A 19,532-nucleotide genomic window follows, 5' to 3' on the forward strand; every position below is an offset into this window, starting at 1 on the left:
AACCAATCTAGAATGGGAGATCTATGCTATGCGTAGCTTCCCGTCAGCTCCCACTTCAGGTTACATATGCAATTCTGGAATTCCCATTTCCTAAAAACATTTGATACTGTCAACTGAAGGATTTGAATTTTGCCACCCCATGTCTGCTTCTATCCTTGAGATCTGCAGGTCAAATGTCTCCAACTATTCAATTTTTCCCCCCTGGGCAACTCCACCCTATAGGATACTCTTCCCATGTCTCTAAGGACAAAGGCACCAGCCCACAGTGACTAATGCAATCTCAGTAGCTAATGCAAATATCTGAAGGGTACACATTTTCCTGTTGCAGCCTGCCCATGTTCTTAGGTCTAGAGGAGAGGCCCTTCTTGTCTTTCCACCACCTAGAGAAGGGCATTATATGGAGATATGGAATAGGGTAGGGGAAGCCAACATGGCAGCCTCCAGATGTTGTTGGACTACAACTCCCATCAGCCCTGACCACGGGCTGTGCTGGCTGAGGCTGATGGGAGTTGGGAATCCAAGAACACCTGGAGGCACCACATGGTCAACCTTTGAGATAGGGGTCTTCTCTATGTTGGTGCTCTGCCAGTGGATTGCCCTCTGCTTAGAGTAGGGGTGGGGAACTGGATCTGACCAGTGGGCCAGATTTTTATCTCCCCTACCCCTTGCAGTCCGAGTCTGACAGGTGGGTTGAGTGATCCACTTATCATTGTGATATCAGGAGCTTGACAACAGGTGTCCTGTGTTTGGCCATATGGATGAGCAGCTGATTGATGCCACTTGCAAAGCGCTGTACAGAGGGCCATAGGTTCTTTACCCCTGGACTAGAGGCACAATTGGTGCTGACACCTTTGGTGTTTTGGTCCTTGGTGAAAACTCATCTGTTCCCTCCCGGCAGTGTTGGCCAAACTTGGGTCTCCAGGTGTTTTTGGACTACAACTCCCATCATCCCTAGCTAGCAGGACCAGTGGTCAGGGATGAGGGGAACTGTAGTTCAAAAACACCTGGAGACCCAAGTTTGGGAAACCTTGCCCAGGGGGTAATGGATTTTTTCCCCTACTGCAAGTGAGAAGACCCAAGACCCGGAACGCTGAGTACTATAGGACTATGCTCTATTTGTATCTGGCTTTTGTGAACTGCCCTGAGACCTGCGGGTATAGGGCGGTACACAAATTTAATTAACAATAATAACAATAATTTAGAAGCTGCGTTAAATTGGCTTTATCATAATGCTGCTTTACCATTTTATTGTATCACAATCCACACCGGGATCATATGGTGAAGGGAAGGCTAGAAATTTCTTGTAAATAAATAGATAAATCTCAGCCCCAAAGGTTACCATCTGATAGTGGATACAACCAGTGGGGTGACCTTATAAACTGTTTCCCAGTTTTCTACTGCTGTGGGGAGGTGGGGCCCCCAAATGCTGCTGTGTCTCCTTCCTCCCATCTCCCTGAGTATACTAGCATATTATTATAAAACTAAAGCAAAATTAGGTTTCAAGCTTTAGCTTTTTCGGTGGGGTGTGTGGATCTACTTTGGAAGCATATTTAATCAGAAAAGCAGCATATAAAATATTTGCAGTGAATAAATGTTTACATACAATTGCCATTTTGGATGCATGCAGAGTATCTATTAAAATAATAATGTGTTAGAGGCAGCAGTGTTAGAGGCCTTCAAGAACAGCGTCAGCACTATTTGTTGTGTTGTACCTTCGCAGTGTACGTAGCTATCTGCACTTACTTAATAAGGATGGCCCTAATCCTGAATATTTTGCCTAAACCTGTCCACATTCAACCCCTTATTTCTTATTGGATTAGGATTATTGTTGTCTACGCTACAGATGATTCACTGACCACGGTTAGAACCAGATCTGCATTCAAAACCCTAAATCTAGGATTTGAATGCAGGCTTCCAAGGTGGAAAGTGGAAAGACTTCATGGACTGAATCACTTCAGACTGCAAATGTGGGAGGAGTATGTTGCATGATCAAAAGTTTCCATAGGGGAAAAAAAGAGAGAATGTCAAGCAGAAAGCTAGGCTAAACTGTTCTCCCTGCCATTCTAGTTTTCTACAGGCAGGGTGGGGTTTTTTTTTGGATTGGTTTTAAATATGCCTGAACATTCAAATATGTAATGCAACACCTGCAGCCCTACGTGATACTTGTCGGGAAAAGATTCGCAAGTTGATTCTGATGAATATCAAACTGACCTTTGGTTTTGCAATACAATTGGGTGGTTACACTCCACTGTGAATAGCGATTCCTATTTATTTTATTTATTTGCCAACACACCTTACAGGCTTGCGGGACAGACTTAAGAGCTTCTGATTGCTGCAGAGAGAACTGCAAAGGGCACATTCTTACAAGATCCAGAGTTCAGGGCAATTCTAGTTTGACACACCCTACCCCGTTCTATCCAGGATCTAAATGAGTCCCCATTGTAGCTTAGCTGAACAAGAGGTACTGATGGGGGCTATCTGAAAAGAAGACATAAGATTGATGTATGTTGTAATATCTTTATAAGCCAAGAGTTTCCAAACGGAAGTGTACTATGTGTCCAAGGGAGGGTATAGGTGTATTTTTGTGTGTTTTCTAATCTTCAGGAAGGGGCCCTCATAAAGCAAAAGCATCCCCCCACCCTACAGGATTATATTCCTAGCGTTCTTACGAACAGCCATTCCAAGCAAGGAGGCTTTGGGTTAATTGTCCCGGAAAGCCCCGCTGCTTGCAGAAAGTGGTGTGCAGCTTGGAGTGTTATTAAAGGCAGTGGTCCTGGGTGCCGGGCGTTAACATGCCAAAAAGGCGGCCTTGCTAGACCATGCAGGGAGTTTCGTCAGCCGACGGGATGCCAGGTGCTCTGCCAAGGTAAAAGGAGAAGGGAAGGCGGAGGGGAAGGTACAGAAAGGGCTCAGGAGGAGCTCCACCCCTCTGCTGGTCTCTCTCACGGCTGGGAAGCAGCATGCAAAAGTACATGCAACTCTACTGCAGAGGCAGAAAACCTAGTGGCCATCAGAAGGAAAGAAGCTTGTGGGCACTGGTGTCCTTACCAAAGCTTCAATGCCAAAACCTTTCACCGAGAGCCTAGCAAACTGAGTTCTGAGGATGCTCCTTAGGTTGTAAACATCTTGCCTGTGTCTTCTGTCAGCTGATGCCCAAGAGCCAATCCCTGTCTGCCAGTGCCTATATATTCTTAGCCTCTGTGCTTGCTCCTAAATCAGAACAACATGCCTCTGATGCAAGGACAACTGTGTGGGAGGGCCTGTGCTTTTGGATCTTGGCCCCTGTCCAGTTTTGATGATGCATCTTCCTCTAGCCCAAGGCCAAGAATCTGTGGCCCTTAAGTCCACCTCTATTCGGCATGGCTAGTGGTCAGGGGTGATGAGAGACTCCAGCTTTAGACCCCTTTATCCTTGTCTGCTGCACTGGAATTCACCTTACTTCTGCCCAACTTGGATCGAGAGCCAGATCCTTTGGGTCCTCCCAAGAAAGTTATTAAAGACCCAAGTACACCCCTTGCTCTTGGGTCAATACTTGGAAACTTAGCCCTAGGCCAATATGTCATCCATCTTCTGTTGGAGTCTATCTCATAAACTCCTGTGGAGCTCAGTAAGCAAAGCTTAAAAGTAGTCACACAGTCTGGTGTCTGGTACGCCTTCATAGGTTACACCAAACCATAAGAAAAATTAGCTAATCAATATTAATTAATAACTGCTAACTTTACTGTCCTATTGCTGTGTGTATTGTCAATGTACAGCTGACATGCAATATCTGGGCAGTAGCTTAAAATTTTATATGGTGTAGAAATTGTAATCATCCTTGCAAAGTTGAAAATAAAGTTTTTGAAATAATTAATAATAATAATAATAATAATAATAATAATAATAATAATAATAATTTATATCCTGCCCATCTGGCTGGGTTTCCCCAGCCACTCTGGGTGGCTCCCAACAGAATATTAAAACATCAAATATTAAAAAGCTTCCCTAACCAGGGCTGCCTTCAGATGTCTTCTAGAAGTCAGACAGTTGTTTATTTATTTGACATCTGATGGGAGGGCATTCCACAGGGTGAGCGCCACTACCGAGAAAGAGTTGCTAGCCTCCTAAATTAGCCTTCATCAACCTGGTGCCTTCTAGAGGTTATTGGACTACAACTCCCATCAACCCCAGGGGACTGATGGGCGTTATAATCCAACAACCTCTAGAAGGCACTAGGTTGGTGAAATCTTTCCTAAATGTTTCCCCATGTGTACTGACATCTGTAATAGGCTGGGGTGGGGAGACCCAACAGCTACTCCCTTCAAACAACTTCTCTATACAGTCATACCTCGGGTTACAGATGCTTCAGGTTGCGTTTTTTTGGGTTATGGACCGCCAAAACCCGGAAGTACCGGAACGGGTTACTTCTGGGTTTCGGCGGTCGCGCATGCGCAGAAGCGCCAAATCACAACCCACGCGTGCGAAGCTGCGGGTTGCGAACGTGCATCCTGCACGGATCACGTTCGCAACCCGAGCGTCCACTGCACTAGTTACATGGAGACAATTCTTACTTGCTGGGGTGACAAACAGCCTGCCGGGAAATCCTTTATTGCACTAGCAAGCTAGAAAGGTTACATCCTCCTGACCTCCATTACCCTGTTTGCGACCTATTTGGTAGGTGGGGGCATGGAGAAAAGGGGCAAGGGATCGGGAAAGTAGCAGGAGAAATAGGGTGTGTTTACAGTGCAAGTTGCACCCGGCTAAGGTTAGGAGAAGGACATGTGTGTCTGCGGTGAAAGCAGTGCTAATTAAAGGATCTGCAGGGTAGAAGCGGTGCTATTACTACGGCTAGAAAAGGAGAGAAACTACCCAGTGGAAGCAGCGCTAGCACTACGGCTACAAGGAGCAGACAGCAGCTGCAGCATCCACAGGAAGTAGCTACCTGTGCTGGGACTTACCCACACCTATCCTTAACAGTTGCTCTAAAGAAAAAGAAGAAGCCAGAATGCACAAGGCAGCGAAGGAGAACAAAACACATGATTAGCGTCAGCTGCCAACACGGCCCCCAACCAAAAGGGCTCCCCCCATAGCCGCGGCCAGCCGAGAGGGTGATGGCAGCTCTTGAATGGGGGCAGAGCCAATAATGCCCTCCCCGTGTGGGTCTCTCTCCCATTTCTCTCTCGCTGGCCAGTTACACCCGGAGCAAAAAACCATTGGAAATCACAGGAGTAGGGAAGCTCACTCAAACCCACAAAAAGAGAAGCGTGGTCTGCATGCAAAATGCAGCACAATCCTATATATGTTTACTTGGAAGTAAGGCCTGATGTTCTCAGTGGGGCTTACTCCCAGGAACATGTGAATAAGATCGTATTCTTGATGTAGCAGGAGAACAGCCATGACGATTTTGAGTCTGGTAGCCTTTTTGTAGGGGGAAAGCGCCCCACAGATGGCTATACTAGGGCGAGGCAGTGGGGTGGGGGCTGAGGGGAGGGGAGGGAAGCCCGAATGGCCGAGGGCAATTCTCCCCTGCCTAGTATGATCTCGCTTCTCTTCCAGGGCAGAGTGGGCCAGCAGAGAAGAGGGCTGTGCAATCCTGTCTTCATTACCAAGCTATGGGTTTGGAGCTTGATGTCGAGAATCTACCCTCCTTCCTTTTACAGCTGGTTTGGGGGGGGGGAGAAATAACACTTACCTTGCTCCTTTTTGAATTCATTCTCGCTCATGAAGACAGGAGCCATGAGCTCCCCCACTGGGGGCTGGATGGACACATAGAACTGGCGCGTGTGTGTGCTGGAAGAAGAAAGAGACCGTGCAAGATGAGCTTGGCTTCACCAAGAATTCACCAAGAACAACAGGACATTTCCTTAAGACCACTATACAGTGGTACCTCGGGTTACATACGCTTCAGGTTACATACGCTTCAGGTTACAGACTCCGCTAACCCAGAAATAGTGCTTCACGTTAAGAACTTTGCTTCAGGATAAGAACAGAAATCTTGCTCCGGCGGCATGGCAGCAGCAGGAGGCCCCAGTAGCTAAAGTGGTGCTTCAGGTTAAGAACAGTTTCAGGTTAAGAACAGACCTCCGGAACAAATTAAGTACTTAACCCGAGGTACCACTGTAATCTATCCTGCAGCTATTGTACCCTCGGCTAGTTATCTTACCTTTCCTACGCATGATGGCCTTTAGGGCAAATGGGGCACTGGCCCACTAACCTCAACCATTCCCCCATCTACCTGCCTTTTTACTTGCAACCAGTCCGACAGGTGGCCACTGCCTGTCAGCTCCTTCCTGTTGCCCTTATAGACTATGGGCAGAGAAGAGGAAGAAGGAGGAAGGCAAAACTTAGAATTAACCGGCTCTGTCTGTCATTGGATTGTATCCAGTATTAGACCTATTCAGAGTAGACCCATTTAAAGTAATGGACACATCTAAACTCGGCCCATTAATTCAAATGGGTCTACTCTGAGTTGGACTTTGTTGGGTGCAACCCACTCCAGTCTCAGCAGCCACCAGTTTCCACTGATATGGCCATGTTCCCCGTCTTCCGTCCTTGAATTGTCTTCCTCTGTCTTCCTGAGATTGTTTTAAAATCTTACTTTCAAACACTTGTATTTTGTTCCCCTGTTTATCTTTTTTTAAACTTCAAATTGCTCTTTTATTGCTCTGCATAGCAATCTCTAACTTAAACCAAAATGTCTGTGGTCTCACACATCTATCCATTTTTGGTGGCGGCTCCTTAAATGTAGAACTCATTGCCTCTATGTATTTGCATGAGTCAGTCTCCCTCCCACTCTATAAGAAGCAGATAACAGATACGTTATCTGTTTTTGCAGGCCTCCTTCTAATCTGCAGGTTTCATATTATATATAAATTTAATTTTCAAGAAAGTAAAACCAAAGCATATCACAGTGTCAGTTTGCATTTCTTGGTACAGAAAGTATTGATCTGATGTGTAGAAATATTTCCTATTCCAAGTAATTCAAGAGGGTTGTGGAAGCTTCTCTGTGTGAAAGAGACTGGTGCAAGCTGGAAGTTTCTAGCTGAAACGTAAGTTTCTATTCTGCCTAGAGACAAGCTGCAGGTGCATGGTGTTTAGGTTATTCCTTCAGAGAAGCTGAGTACAGCTGGCTTAAACTGGTTCTGTTAACTCTTTCTGTCAAGGTCATGCTGAATATAAAGGTAGGGCTAGAAGGAGCCTCGGTTTCACTTTCTATCGCTCTTTCCTTTTGGTGTGGTGTTCTGTATATAGTATGCTTAGTGTTAGGGTTTTAATCTTATTGTAAGTTATCTCAAGTTTAAGTTAAGTCTGCTGCAACTGGATTTCTTATGGACAGTGCCAATCCTGAATGCATTGAATTTGTGACCATTATGCTCATTTGCCTTCAGTTGTAGTAAAGCTCTGCTGGATGAAGTATTAATTGCCTTTGGTCTATTTTGGGGAAATCTTGCAACGTGTTTAAGTTTTTACTCTGCTAACTATATGTTGGAATCTGCTCTGGATCAATATGAGTAGAATTCATGACATGCAGACCATTGACTAAGGTCACCAGCAGGGAGCTCTCTCATACACCCCCACCTGCTGCAAACAAACAAACAAGTAGAAGTATAAATATTATTATTATTTAGTAGCAGCAATATTCAGCTTGTAGCACAGAAAGGATCGACCTATCCGTGAGGTAGCAAGGACAAGGTAGACATGAAGCTAGTGGAGAGAATGGCAAAATATTGCTGTATATGGAGTTGTTGTACTCTTGAGAGCAGAGCTGAGCTCCTGCTATTCTCTTACAGTGGTGATGCTTTGGTCTGCTCATTGCTGAGAACACAGCCATTGCTTTGCACAAAATGAAGGAGAAAAGGTACTCACCAGAGCTGGAAGCTGGCTGCCTGGGTCGAGTCACAAAAGTCTATGCCCATAGCAACACTGACTGTTTCACCAGGTGCCAAAGACTCTGCAAGCCCAGGAGAAAAGGACCCAAGTGAGATGTTAGGGTTGCCCTCATCTCGCACCTTGCACCAGGAGGCTCCAAAGTACCTTAGGGCGGGTTCAACAACCCCTCCAGTTTCATTAAGCAATACATGTTGGACCTGCGACAAAAAGTCTGGGTGCTCCATTCCAAACCCCATTTCCACCCAAATGTCAGTCAATTCTTTCTATGGCTACTGAATGCACTGAGTCATCACTAGGCTGATTTTTGAGGATCAGCCCCCTAGTGGGTTTGGGGGGATAGGGTTGCACTTCTGAAAACTTCTGGTTTCCTGCAAGTCTGCAGATATTTCCCTCTGATGCGACGGCACTCGCACCAGAACTTTAGAAACAGTGCCAATGTTGCTGTTCCAAATGGCCCAGAGGCTAACATGGGAAATTGCCCAACTCCTATGCTGTTGTGATTCTTTCCCCCAAGCCAAACAGCCGTGGTTCTAATCACAAGAGACACACTCAGACTAGTGCCTGGTGTAGTGGTTAGAGTGTTGAACTAGGACCTGGGAGACCAGAGTTTAAACCCCCATTCAGCCACAAAACTCAGTGAGTGACTTTGGGCCCGTCGGTTTCTCTCTCTCTGTCTCTCTCCCCCCACCTCCCAGGGTTGTTGTGAGGATAAAAATGAGAGACAGAACCATGAGAAACACATAAGCTACCTCAAGATCCCTGGAGAATAAAGGTAAAGGGACCCCTGACCATTAGGTCCAGTCATGGCCGACTCCGGGGTTGCGGCACTCATCTCGCTTTATTGGCCGAGGGAGCCGGCATACAGCTTCTGGGTCATGTGGCCAGCATGACTAAGCCGCTTCTGGTGAACCAGAGCAGTGCATGGAAACGCCATTTACCTTCCCGTCGGAGTGGTACCTATTTATCTACTTGCACTTCGCCGTTTACCTTCCCACCAGAGCGGTACCTATTTATCTACTTGCACTTTGATGTGCTTTTGAACTGCTAGGTTGGCAGGAGCAGGGACTGAGCAACGGGAGCTCACCCCGTCGCGGGGATTTGAACCGCCGACCTTCTGATCAGCAAGTCCTAGGCTCTGTGGTTTAGACCACAGCGCCACCCGCGTCCCTTCCCTGGAGAATAGGTAGGATATAAATGGAATAAAATATATAAATAAGTATCAGCTAGGCTTGCTAGGGGATAGGTAACATTCTCAAACCCAGCTGACTACCCCAGAAGGAGCCAGCAAAAAGCATGGCTGCCTGCTGAATCCCAAGCGCATGCATGTACCCATGCTCACATAGATCCTACCGATCTCCTTGAACTCCTGGACACGCATGCCTGAGAGTAGCTTGGGCTCATTCACACGGATGTTCTTCACCTCAGCAGCGGTGTTATTGGAGATCTGGATCTGCACAGCCACCATACGGGAATCAGGGGTGAAAGGCTGTCGGCTGAAGTAATACTCGACAGACAGCCCCTCTCCCGTCATGCGATGCAGCAGCTCATACGTCTTCACAGCGCCAAACACAGGACTGGTCATCTGCAAAGCAGGAGAGGAAGGAAGAAATGGGGAGATTCAGGCAGGCTAAAGTGCAATGAGGAGAGGCAGGATGGAAGGAGGAAGCCCAGGAAGGAACCATTTGGTCAGCCTTTCTTGAAATTTATGCATCACAGTTGGCCGTCTAGTATATATTGGTATTTCTAGTTTATACGGTCAAAACATCATATTCCCCTTTCCTACATTCCGTTTTTATTTTTTTGTTTGAATGCTATTTTCTTCTTTGTATAAATGTATAATAAAATGTATAAAGTTAGAAATCAAAAGCTGTGAACATCCAGTGCAGTTCTCACTGGAAGGCAGCATGGCAGCTGCCAGAGCACAGCACAGCCGTGGCCAGTCATGTGTCTTGCACAGGAACACAAGGAGCTGCCGTATACTGAGCCATATCATTGACCCATCTAGTTCAGCATTTATCTACACTAACCGGCTGTGGTTTCCCAGCCCAGAGACTTTCCTAGCCCAGTTGGGAGATGCCAAATATTGAACCCAGGACCTTCTGTTTACAAAATGTGCACTCTTATCAGTGAGCTATAAAGTTCCCATATAGTTTATACTAGCCACTTCAGATCTTGGACAGCACACCTAGGAGGCTTATTTTCCTGACAAAGGCAGCTAAGGAAATGTACCACAGGCCTCTAGCTTTCCCCAGCCACATAATTATCAGGTCCTGCACCCTAAAAATCTCATTTAAAGTCCTATCAACAAAAAAGAACCATAGTGGAATAGGGCAGTATCCAACTAACTCATCCCATCAGTGCAGAGATTTCCACTGGCACAACAGAGTCTTTTTTTTAAAGAATAATTTTTTATTAACCGACCAATCACATCAAATCAAACCAAATTACATAAACTCCAAATTACACAGCCGAATTTTAATTTTTTGTTGGGGGTACCCATATTTCAAGTTCTGAAGGGGATCCAATCAACTTCTTGCTTCTTACTGCTGTTTTAATGTCCACAAATCTAACCTTATGATGTTCACAGTACTATCCAGTCCTTTTTTCTTGTTTTCCCACATCTCTTGTTGTTATTTTCATATATTTTTCCTTTCTCTTTGTGACCTCTGATAGTCTCCACAAGCTGGTTAGACAGTTTGTAATCCTGCGTGGATATATATATATTATCCAGTAGCCATATCCAGACGTTTTCCATGTAACATCACTTCCATACATCAAAACAGTCTTAGCGTCATTAATCTTCACCAATCTGCCTCCTTTCTCAAAACCTCTGAGGAGATTCACCAGGAATGCAGTCTGAAAACAAGTCCGTTCCTTCTCTCGGCTATAAATCCTTTGGCAAGATGGCAACTCCGAATTAATTGCTGCGCCATTCCAAAAGCTCTTATTGCTTCTCGATCTCCATAAAGCATACTTTTGGTTAAAGTTTATCTCCACACAGACCTTAATCATCCTGCTTGGGTCAGTTCAACCGACGATTCTAATGAGGAGGGGTTCTTGTAAATCACATAGAAGGAAAGTAAAAAGGTCCCCCCCCCCATTCAGTCCCGTTGTCAACATACCCCGCCTTTGGTGTATCTTCATCGTAAAATATTCCTGTTTCTCCAACCCGTCGTCTTCTTTCGCAGAGGTCATTTAAATTAGCAGACTTCACTCACCTTCTTCACTTGAAATATGTGCATTTGCTGCTTTTGTAATTAATTATTCCAAATTGCTGCAGCTAGTGCGCGATCAGAGACAGCGTCCAGGAGAGCCGAGGTCCACATGGTGGCATTCTGCCTAGGGCCCTCACTCCTTCTTTCGAATTAGGGGGTGATTTATGGGCACAGCAGGCAAGGGCAGTGTTCCCCATTTCCTTGGGGCAACAAGGGAGGCTGCCTACTCCCATAACAGCCTCTTAATTACCCCGTGTGGGTCGGAGAGATGGTATTGTCGGCCATCTTCCAATGCGCCCCCACGTGGCCCCCACTTGCACAACAGTGTCCTTCACTTTCCTCCCCTTACGTTCACCCTACACACACTCCAAATCTGCTCCAAAGGGTTGGGAGGGCACCTGGAAGATATTTAGAGGGTTGCTGGGAGCGGGGAAGGAGAGGGAGAGCTGCCGGAACATTCACCTAGCATTATGTTAGTGCTATGTTCAAATTCCCACTGAACTGTGATGCTCACTTCGATGCCCTAGGGCCTAGGCCAATCACACACTCTAGGCCAAATGAACCTCACAGGGTTGTTGTCAAACAGATGGAAGAAAGAATTGCGCATTGTGCGAGCTTCTTTGAAGGAAAGAGAAGATTTAAAAAGGTAAGACAGATAAATTGAGAGAGTGCGATATAAATAAACTGAGATCACTTACAGCAGCCGCTAGAGAAGTGTCAGTCAGGGTGAGGCCCTCAAGGTCAGTCACTAGGCTGGTGGAAACTGCAGGGCTGGAGGCAACTGGCTGTGGGGGAGGCGGCGTGACTGTGGGGCAGAGAAGCAGGAAACAAAGGCGTTAATAAACTTCTAGATCTGGACCTTTCACAATTTGGGTTGGGAAAAGAGAATGGCAAGTCAACAAAACCTGCTCTATGGGAAAAAAATAAAAGTGTCTAGAGTCTGATGCGAGTGTGTGTGTGTGTGTGCGCGCACACACACACACACACACACACACACGGTATACAAAAAAAGTCTTTCCAGCACCATTGACAGATCACCTGCTCTATGGCAACCTGTAAAGCAGTCATTCCAAAACTTTGGCCGGGGCACAGATCATGAATTTAAGCATGGGTCCCTATGAGTCTCCAATATGCTGCAGTGTAACAGTTGCCACTCTCTACCAGGAGTCGTTGAATGATCCAGTTGCAGGCAGACCTGCTAAGCATAACTTGACCTTGGAAGAAGTCGTCACCTGCTGCATCTCTGCAAAGACAGGCTTCCTCCCAGTGACAAAGCACACAGAGTGAATTCACAGCAGGTGACCTTCTTTGAAAGCAACTATTCAGGCCCATCTCAGGACAACACAGGAACTTGTTGCCTTATAGCAAGTCGGATCTTTGGTCCATCTAGCTCAGCTCCCTCTCCAAGGATTTCCAGGAAGAATGTTTCCAGCCCTAACCTACCTGGGGATGCTGAGGATTAAATCTGGGATCTTCTATCACCAGAGAACTACATCCCTTTCCCAAATTAGAGGAGGCATGCATGCATTTAATTTGTCTGCTTTTGCTCTTCTAAAAATAGTTATGATGACACTCCCCCCCCCCCAAATCAGGATCAGAGCTGCAGGTGTGTTGAGCCTGTCGCCCACACTGTGTCCTTGATGCAAACGTCTCCACTTCCCAGCTGCTATTTAACGCAGGAGTTTTTGGTGTCAATAGCTAATCCGGGTTTCAGCTTATTTGGTCTACAGGCCATGGGCACCAAATACAGCATAAGCTTTATCAAGAGAGCCTCAGCGGTGAGAAAGACTAACTATACCTGCACACAAGTTGTACCTTTTAAAAGCAAAATATGACAAAACCCACGAATAAGCAGAAATAGTTTTCTAAAAATACGATTTTGACTAAAGCAAGATCCTTGGCTGCATTTTCTGTAATCTTAGGATTCGAATCCGCCATTAAAATGAAAATGATTTCCCCAAGTACGGAAGTGGTCAACTGCAGCATCCATCCTAAGGAATGTCAGGGGAAGGGGAAGATTTTTGCTGGACCATGGTATGGTGGGAATAAGTTAAGCCCAGTGTTTCTTAAACTTGGGTACCTAGCTGTTTTTGGACTACAACTCCCATCATCCCTACCTAGCAGGACCAGTGGTCAGGGATGATGGGAGTTGTAGTCCAAAGAGAGCTGGGGACCCAAGTTTGAGAAACACTGGGTTAAACTCCTGAACATGCCCTGTGATTCTGACCATGAATGTTCATTTATTTTATTGTTTACATACCACTTACAGGGCAAAATGACTTCTAAGAGGTTTACAACTATGAAACGAATCATTAAAATACTATTTAAAATACAGTATTTTAAATACTCGCACCAGGTGAACTTTTAGGCCCCATCCACAGTGTATGTTGAAAGCAGTATCATTAGGCTTTTAACAATCATGGCTTCTTCCAGAAAATCCTGAGAACTGTAATTTCTTAAGGGGGCTAATAGTTTTTAGGAGACCCCCTATGCCCCTTACAGAGCTACAATTCCCAGTGTTTCCTGGGAAGGGGGAAAGTGTTAAGGGGGCAACACTTACAGTCATCCAGGTCGAGCAAGGAAATCTCCTTTACCCCTTTCTTGGGGGCTTTTGGAGCAGGCTTGCTGCTGGGAGGCTGAAAGACAAGACAGAGGAAAAATTAGGAAAGCGTTAATTTTGTGTTTTCTGCATTGGCACAGCCAGTCCTAAACCCAGTCAATTCTGCCAGGCACAGCACTCTTCATACTCATCCATGTCACTCGCCACTTGAAGCCAACATATTATATGCTACTAATAGCCAACTCTGATTCTTTGAGTACCAGTCCTCATATAGCCAAAATAGCACCATCCAGGCACAAAAGGGATGTTGGGAAACTATGTACGTGCAGCTACTCACACAGAGTCAATTAAGGTTTGGCAGACAGCCAGAAGGTCATGTGAAGGAGTAAGTCTGCCTGGTGATAACAGAGACATGGAGACAACTCCCTGATTGGTCAAGCTCTCTCAAGGGAGTGATAATTAATGGCCTACTAACTGGAATGTGTTAGTTCAGTGTTCAGAGTTCTGAGTTCTGTGTGTCAGTGTAGGAGTTGTGAGTGGTGTCAGAGCTAGCAAAAGATCTGTGTTCTGTTCCTGTAAATAGTCCACTGTATATAATAAACACCTAACTACAAGTTCCTGGTTCCTGCTTCGTCTATCCTGTCTGCAGCCAAGTCGCCAATTGCTTCTGTGGATTCTGCGTTTACTTTGGCTAAGGTCCTGCAACTAGTCAGAAAGTTGTGAAACACCAAATATGTTTGGCCAATAAGGGAGGCCTGAACAGGCTTGGGGGAACAAATCATCCTTAGAAAGGGGCAAGCCCATAAAATTGCCCAATAAGAACTGACCAAGCTTAGTGGCTGCACCAAAAAGACACCGGAGCTGGCAGATTTCATGACCCCACGCCACTCACCGTCCTTTTCTTTTTCACTTCCTTCTCCAAGTGGGGTTCCTCTGCTTCGGAGCCAGACTCCGACTCCGACGAGCTGCTCTCGGATGGGCTGCCCTCCTCAGACGAGGATTCTGAGCCCCTTTTCATGGCCAGCACCTTTTTCTTGCTCCGCTCTTCCTCCTCCTCCTCCTCACTGGTGTTATTAGAAAGGAAAAAAACCAAGAAAATGGAGGCTTAAGCTGCATGCACTCCATATATTTAAAGCACATGAATCCTGGGATCTGCAGTTTACCCCTCACAGCGCCCTTAACCAACTAAGTCACATGCTTTAAGTCATGGAGGACCTTAAGAATCAAGTTTGATTCCCTCCCCCCCTTTCTTTTTCCTTTCTCCTCCTGTGAAGAGGTTGCATCCTAATGTTTTAATGCTGTATTTTAACCTTTTTAAATTGTATTTTAATCAACTTGTTTTTATTATTGGTTGTTAGCCACCCTGAGCCCAGTCTTGGCTGGGGAGGGCAGGGTATAAAATAATAATAATAATAATAATAATAATAATAATAATAATAATAATAATAATTATGTGTATGGCATGTGTGCAGCCTTAGGCAGTTTCTCTGGGGCCTCCTGGGTGCAGCAGGGGGTTGGAGATTCTGCTGATCCGCATATTGCAATGTCATTGGTCCAAATTCTCCAGCAATTCACTCAGTAGCTAGTGCATGCTTGTACGGATCTCTTCCCAGTTAGTTCCTCGGATGCTAATGCTCAACATGAACAAAGGTCTGTGTGTTTTTTAACCATACCAACACAGAGGAGAGCATTGGTACCACCCACCTGCAGTCTGCATAGATCAGTCTGCATGTCTGTACTTGTGTACACACACACACACACACATGTGCAGGCATGCAGTGTCTGCTCAAGACATTCTGCCACCTGAAGCCCAAGAGAAGATGGCACGAGACGATGAGGGACCACCCACCTGTCAATCTTCTGACACCACAATGACATCAGGTGACTAAAGGATGCACAGTCCCACCCACCTATCCAAGCTGACCTGCGTCTCTGCTCATCGGCTGATAAGGAGAGGGTTCAATCCTGCAGGCTGTAAGGATCTGCTTCACCAGTGTGCCCTCTGCAGGTAATGTTCTGCCAAAGTGCCGTGCAGCAGGATTAAACCCCATCCCTCTTGCCCATCATCCGATATCACCCAGTGTCATCAGCTGATGGACAGGTGGGTATGGTTTGGGGGAAATGGCCTTGCAGGCCAACTTGCACCCCCTGGTGAGCCAAGATTGAACAGTAGACCAGAGCGTCCTCACCCCTGTGCTAATAGAATGACTTTCATGGATACGCCGTTGTCTGTCTGGAACTTTTGTTTTATTTGGACACAGCATGCCCTTAGAAATGGGTGTTCAAAACTGCCTCTTTTCATCTGCATCTAATTCCATATAATTAGTTGAGTTTATATGCTGCCTTTCCACATTGAGCTGTACCCAAAGTGGCTTAGAACATTCACTTCTTATAAAAAATACAACAACAAAAACTGCTTTGTGTATGTTGAGGGTGGAGAGTCATTCCTTTCGTACCTTCCAGCACTCTCTAGGGATCTTTTCCTTAGGGTCTCTTTTCTCTTCTTCTTCTTCTTTCCTCCTCCTCCTCCTCTTCCAACTGGTCCCCACTCTCTTCCTCCTCCTCCTCCTCCTCATCTTCCTCCTCCTCTTCTTCACTGCCAGAACCAGACCCACTCTCACTGCCGCTTTCACTTTCAGACCCACTCACCGTCTCAGGCTCTGGCAAAAAAAGGGAGAGAGAGAAAGAGGGGGAGGAACCCCACACTTACAAACACACATGCAACAGGTTGTGCAGGAAAAGGGGGGGCATTTATTGTATAAATGCAATAAATAAATACATCACAGGAAAAGAGGTGCAACTCAAGATAAAGGCACCGATCAAAAGATCTGGCTAAAAAATAACTGCAAATAGCTGGAGCCTAAAAACTATGCAGGCTGGATGCCAGGCTGACCTTTTGGGTTTTTTCAGCCTGAGGGCCACACTTACATGTGAGTAATGTCCCAGGGGTCTTGTACCATGGTGGGTGTGGCCAAAGTACCGTATTTTTCGCCCCATAAGACGCACTTTTTCCCCTCCAAAAATGAAGGGGAAATCGGGGTGCGTCTTATGGGGCGAATGCCTGCAAGCCTCCCGCTCCCGGCAGGAGGTCCCACCGGGTGCGCGAGGCTTGGGGCGGCAGCCTGTCGCCCGAAGCACGGGGAGCCCTCGTGAGGGCTCCCCCTGCTTCGGGCGAGTGTCTGCAAGCCTCGCGCACCCGGCAGGAGGTCCCACCGGGTGCGCGAGGCTTGGGGCAGCAGCGGACTGCTTGCGCGCACCTAGAAGCTTGGAGCGCGCTGAGCTCCGCACGCCCCAAGCTCCTGGTGTAGTGCAGCGATCCGCTAGCCCTGGGAGAGCCCCGCGGCTCTCCCAGGGCTAGCGGACTGCTTGCCGGCAGGCAGAAGCTTGGGGCGCGCTGAGCTCCGCACACCCCAAGCTCCTGGTATAGCGCAGCGCACCTGGGGGGGGAAATAAATTTTTTCCCTTTATTTCCCCCCAAAAAAACTAGGTGCGTCTTATGGGCCAGTGCGTCTTATGGGGCGAAAAATACGGTAGCTGCAGCCACACACACACACCATTCTCCATCCTCCATCAAGGCAAGGAGGTGATATTAGCCCAGGTCAAAGACTCATTCCGACCAGGTAAGATGACTAGAGGAGGGTGGAGGGTGTGACTTGGGAAGGCATGGTGTGAGTGGAGCCCCAAGACAGAGAGGGCTGGATGGCTGCAATTGGCTCGCAGGCCTGAGTTTCCCCAGTCTTGTTTTAGGAGATGGAATTCCACAAACATGGGGCACCACCACAGAAAAGACCCTGCCTCCCTGTTGCACGGAAGTCGTTCACATTCTCGTAGACATTGCAGCTGGGTGCACCTTGTGTTAGAACACCCACAGCAGTAGCTGGTGCCCATTGAGACTGGTGGGGTGGCTGGAAGGCAGGGTGTCAGGACTAATGACAGGCAGAGCCAACCGATTCTAGTTTTGCTCCCGTCATCCTCCGAGACGAAGCAAGGGGAAGATGACAGGCAGGGCCGTCCCTGGGACTAGCTGTAAATAGGTAGGTGGGGGCTAGCTGAGGGCAGACTGAGGTTGGTGGGACATTGCCCCACTTGCCCTAATGGACTAGCCACCACTGCACTACTATGGGCCATCCTTGTGTCCCATAGGCAATCCAACTAATTCTCAAAATAGCTACTGGCAACTGGCCTGCATCCTCAGTGGCCCAGGTGCCCAGCTCCTTTCCTTGGTCTTCCTTTGTCTACCTTACACCAAGTCGGACTTTTGGGTTCAAGTAGCTCAGTACATGGACCAGTAGCAGGCTCTCCAGGGTTTCAGGCAAGGGATTGAACCTGTGACCCTTTGCCTGCAAAGCCATGTGCTCTACCACTGAACTACGTGCTGGGAATCTGAATACGTGCAGCTTCACACACAGTCAATTAGGAGTTTGGCTGACAGCCAAGACATTGTAAAGGAGTAAAATCTGCCTAGAGATATAGAGACCTGGAGACAGCTCCCTCATTGGTCAAGCTCACTCAAAGGAATAATGATTTATGGCCTACAGACTGGAATGTCTTAGTAGAGTGTTGAGAGTTAAGAGTTAGTGTGAGAGTCGTGTGGTGAGAGAGCTAGTTAAAGATCCGTGTTCTGTTCTGTTCCTGTAAATAGTAACTTGAAGTCCACTGTATATAATAAACACCTACAAGTAACAAGTTACTGGTTCCTCTTCGTCCATCCTGCCTGCAATCGATTGCTTTCGTGAACTCTGCGCATACTCTGCTAAGGTCCTGCCACAGGTCAAAAAGCTGCAAAACACCAATACTACGTCCCTTCCCTTTAAGAGTGGAGCCCAACATGGTACGTGCTGCCCACATGCAGAAGCTGTGGTGATTTCAGAATTCCAAACTTCTCGCATGTCAGAGCTGCTGGTTTAAGCTTGATCACCCACTTCCACTGATAGGCAACACACAAGACAGTATTAATTAAAGTCTGGGAAGTGCTTGCATTTGACTGAAGAAATCTGCACCCTCTAGTGTTTGTGTGCTGGTGGTGTTTGACCATTACAAACTAGTGAAAACTGCTGGAATACAGCAAGCTACCTTATAGCAGATCAGATGGATTCATCTAGCTAGCTCAGTCATAGGCAAACCCGGCCCTCCAGATGTTTTGGGACTACAACTCCCACCATCCCCGACCACTGGTCCTATTAGCTAGAGATGATAGGAGTTGTAGTCCCAAAACATCTGGAGGGCTGAGTTTGCCTATGCCTGAGCTAGTTCATCACTGCCAGCTCTTCATAGTCTCAGATACAGGTTTTCCCTGTCACCTGCTATCTTATCTCTTTGAAACTCAAATATGTCAGACTGAAACTGGGACTTTCTGCATGCAAAGCAAGTATTCTAACCCTGAGCAATGGCCCCCTTCTCCTCTCACCACTGTCAGCAGATTCTGTTGCCCCGGACTCTCCCTCTGAATCAGAATAGAAGGGCTTCTCAACTTTATCCTTCCTCTTCTCGCGGCTAGTGCACTTGGTCCATTCTGGAACCTGGCCAGAGCAGAGAAAGAGAGAGAGAGAGAGAAATTTCACTACACAGAAGTGAGCACATTAAAAAGGCCTGCATGTGAATGAAATGGGACCAGAAAGAGCAGCCTGAAAGAATGAGAGACTTAGATTCACATCATACCAAAGGGAGTTAATTTTTTTCCTGCATCAGACAAAATAAAAAATAAGTGTGCAATGTCACACTGTAGCATGCAATGTGCTTATTTGCTGCAACTGAAGGCAGGTTGTTTAATGCCATGTGTGCACAAGGTGAAACAGAGACGCATGCAGTTGCTGCATGCACATGGCATATGATGTGCACTTTCCACATGGCGTTGATATCCATGTAGGAATATAGCCTTGTATGGAGCA

At 46.7% G+C, this 19,532-nt stretch overlaps 1 protein-coding gene across 1 annotated transcript in view; it reads right to left on the reverse strand.

Annotated features, from left to right (window-relative positions):
- AP3B2 (adaptor related protein complex 3 subunit beta 2) overlaps positions 1 to 19,532 on the reverse strand; it is an 80,351-nt gene that overhangs the window by 3,289 nt on the left and 57,530 nt on the right. The window contains 10 exon segments of the mRNA XM_082198335.1: positions 4,938 to 4,961; positions 5,672 to 5,769; positions 7,846 to 7,930; positions 9,220 to 9,451; positions 11,783 to 11,889; positions 13,645 to 13,720; positions 14,537 to 14,708; positions 16,101 to 16,159; positions 16,162 to 16,304; positions 19,052 to 19,163. Of these exon segments, the coding sequence (XP_082054461.1) occupies positions 4,938 to 4,961; positions 5,672 to 5,769; positions 7,846 to 7,930; positions 9,220 to 9,451; positions 11,783 to 11,889; positions 13,645 to 13,720; positions 14,537 to 14,708; positions 16,101 to 16,159; positions 16,162 to 16,304; positions 19,052 to 19,163 (1,108 nt within the window).

The sequence above is a fragment of the Podarcis vaucheri genome, assembly GCF_965113315.1.
Source record: "Podarcis vaucheri genome assembly, chromosome: 14".
Lineage (NCBI taxonomy): Eukaryota > Metazoa > Chordata > Lepidosauria > Squamata > Lacertidae > Podarcis > Podarcis vaucheri.